The sequence below is a fragment of the Dissoconium aciculare genome (assembly GCF_010015565.1).
Source record: "Dissoconium aciculare CBS 342.82 unplaced genomic scaffold K489scaffold_4, whole genome shotgun sequence".
Taxonomy (NCBI): Eukaryota; Fungi; Ascomycota; class Dothideomycetes; order Mycosphaerellales; family Dissoconiaceae; genus Dissoconium; species Dissoconium aciculare.
The window spans coordinates 9486-11841 of NW_022984954.1; the positions used below are offsets into that span (position 1 = coordinate 9486).

A 2356-nucleotide genomic window follows, 5' to 3' on the forward strand; every position below is an offset into this window, starting at 1 on the left:
GTCACGATCGCGACGCGTACAGCGTCGGTATCATCTGCGCGCTCGCGACAGAAAAGGCAGCAGTCGAGGCGATGTTGGACGACGAGCACCCGAAACTCCAGCCTGCGCCTGGCGACGACAATGACTACATGTTCGGAACGATTGGCACACACAAAGTAGTCATCGCCTGCCTACCAGCAGGTATGACTGGGACTGTGAACGCAGCTGTAGTAGCAAAAGACATGATGCGCAGCTTTCCAATCCGTATCGGCTTAATGGTCGGAATAGCAGGCGGAGTGTGGAGCGAAGAGCGTGACGTCCGACTTGGCGATGTTATCGTGAGCCAGCCAAACGGTCAGCACGGTGGAGTAGTACAGTGGGACTTTGGCAAGATGGAGACCGGAGGGGACTTTCGGCGGACGGGCACCCTGAACAAGCCACCGCGTTTACTGCTAAATGCAGTGCAAGGTCTTCAGTCGCGACACAAACGGAAAGGCAACGAGCTGCACGCCCACCTCGAGAAGATGCTACTCGAGAATCCGGCGATGGAAGAGTCGGGTTATGTACATCAGGGTCGCGACAACGACGAGCTGTTCGAAGCGAGCTACGACCACCAGCCCGGTCGGACATGTGGGCAATGCGACCGCCTGCGTGTAGTACAGCGAGAGCAGCGCAAGAGTGAACGGCCAAAAATACACTACGGGAATATTGCATCAGGCGATAAGGTCATCAAAGACGGAGCTACACGCGATCGCATCGCGCGCGAGGAAGACGTCATTGCATTTGAGATGGAGGCGGCAGGTCTTATGGACTCCTACCCATGCGTAGTAATTCGCGGAATCTGCGACTACTCTGATACCCACAAGAATAAGCGCTGGCAGGAGTACGCTGCAGCATCGGCGGCCGCCTATGCGAAAGAGCTATTGCTATACATGCCAGCTAGCGACGTGGCGCAGATCCGAACGGCGAACGAGGCGACAGGTACGGCTACATGAATGTGTATGTAAATAGCTTGTGAGTACTAATTTCGCTATTAGCGTCAGCTTCGCGACGGATTATTCACGTTCCGTTTCCCAAAAATTATGATTTCGTCGGCCGGCACATCGAACTCGCGACGCTCGAGCGGAGGCTCTTTGTCGACCGAGACTGCCAGACGATGGCTGTTTTTGGACTGGGAGGCATGGGAAAGACTCAAATTGTCCTCCGCCTCGCATATGACGTCGCGGCACAGCGGCCGGATACATCGATCTTCTGGATCCCTGCACTAAGCACCGAGACCTTCTCCCGTGCCATGAAGGAGATGGCAGACTTACTCGGCATACGAGCAGCACCGGATGGGAATCCCGACAGTTTACTAATGCTGGTTAAGCAGCGGCTGAGCTCATCGTACGCGGGTAAATGGTTACTTATTGTTGACAACGCTGACGATATGAAAATTGTTGATGGCCTGCGCGAGTATTTACCGATTAGTGATACTGGAATGACAGTCTTTACCACTCGAACAGCCGATGTAGCACAGCGAGTCGCGCGTAGCGATGTACTCAAGATCGGGAAACCAGACGAAGACGAAGCGGGACAGCTTCTAAGGAAGGCACTTGCAAACCCGGAGGGCTTAGAGAATGACGCGACGAGCACGAGCGAACTCCTCGTCGAGCTGGACTATCTTCCTCTTGCGATTACCCAAGCTGCAGCGTATCTCAACATCAACGACATAGCGATCTCCGAGTACGTTAGACTCCTGCGGAGTACCGCCGACGATGTCATATATCTCATGAGTGCGGAGATTGACGACAACACGCGGTACAAGCAGTCGGCGAGTGCTATAGCGACGACGTGGACCGTATCTTTTCAGCAGATCTTAAAGCAGGACAGTATTGCAGCAGAGCTCCTACAGTTTATATCGTGCATCGAGTGGAAGGCAATTCCGTACTCGATGTTGCCCGTAGTAAAGCCGGAAGCGCGGACGAGGACGGCCGTCGGCACACTCTGCTCCTACTCGTTTCTTAGCAGACGGGCAGATGGGACGACGTACGACATGCATCGGCTAGTGCACTTAGCGAGCCGGATCTGGCTACGGGAAGAAGGTCGCACAGCAGAGATCCAGGTAGAGGCGACCAAGCACGTCGCAAAGATATTCCCAACAGACGACTATACGAATCGATTTTTATGGCGGGCGTACATGCCGCATGCCGCGCAGACGCGAAGCTATTGGTTGAGTCAAAACACCACCGTTGACATAGCTAAAGATGGCGGAGAAGTAAGCGAGCTCAGCTATAAGGTAGGGAGATGTCTTCTCAAAGACGGACGGACGAGGGACAGCGTGCAGTGGCTGCAGGAAGCAGATGATAAAAGAAGCAAGCTTACGGAGGAGCATCCG

General features: G+C 54.3%; 1 protein-coding gene across 1 annotated transcript in view; it reads left to right on the forward strand.

Moving 5' to 3' along the window:
- K489DRAFT_169279 (TPR repeat protein) overlaps positions 1-2356 on the forward strand; it is a 2818-nt gene continuing 462 nt past the window's right edge. Inside the window, exons 1-2 of the mRNA XM_033599356.1 lie at positions 1-960; positions 1017-2349. Of these exons, the coding sequence (XP_033460953.1) occupies positions 72-960; positions 1017-2349 (2222 nt within the window). The 5' untranslated portion in view covers positions 1-71. The remainder of the gene's footprint in view (positions 961-1016; positions 2350-2356) is intronic.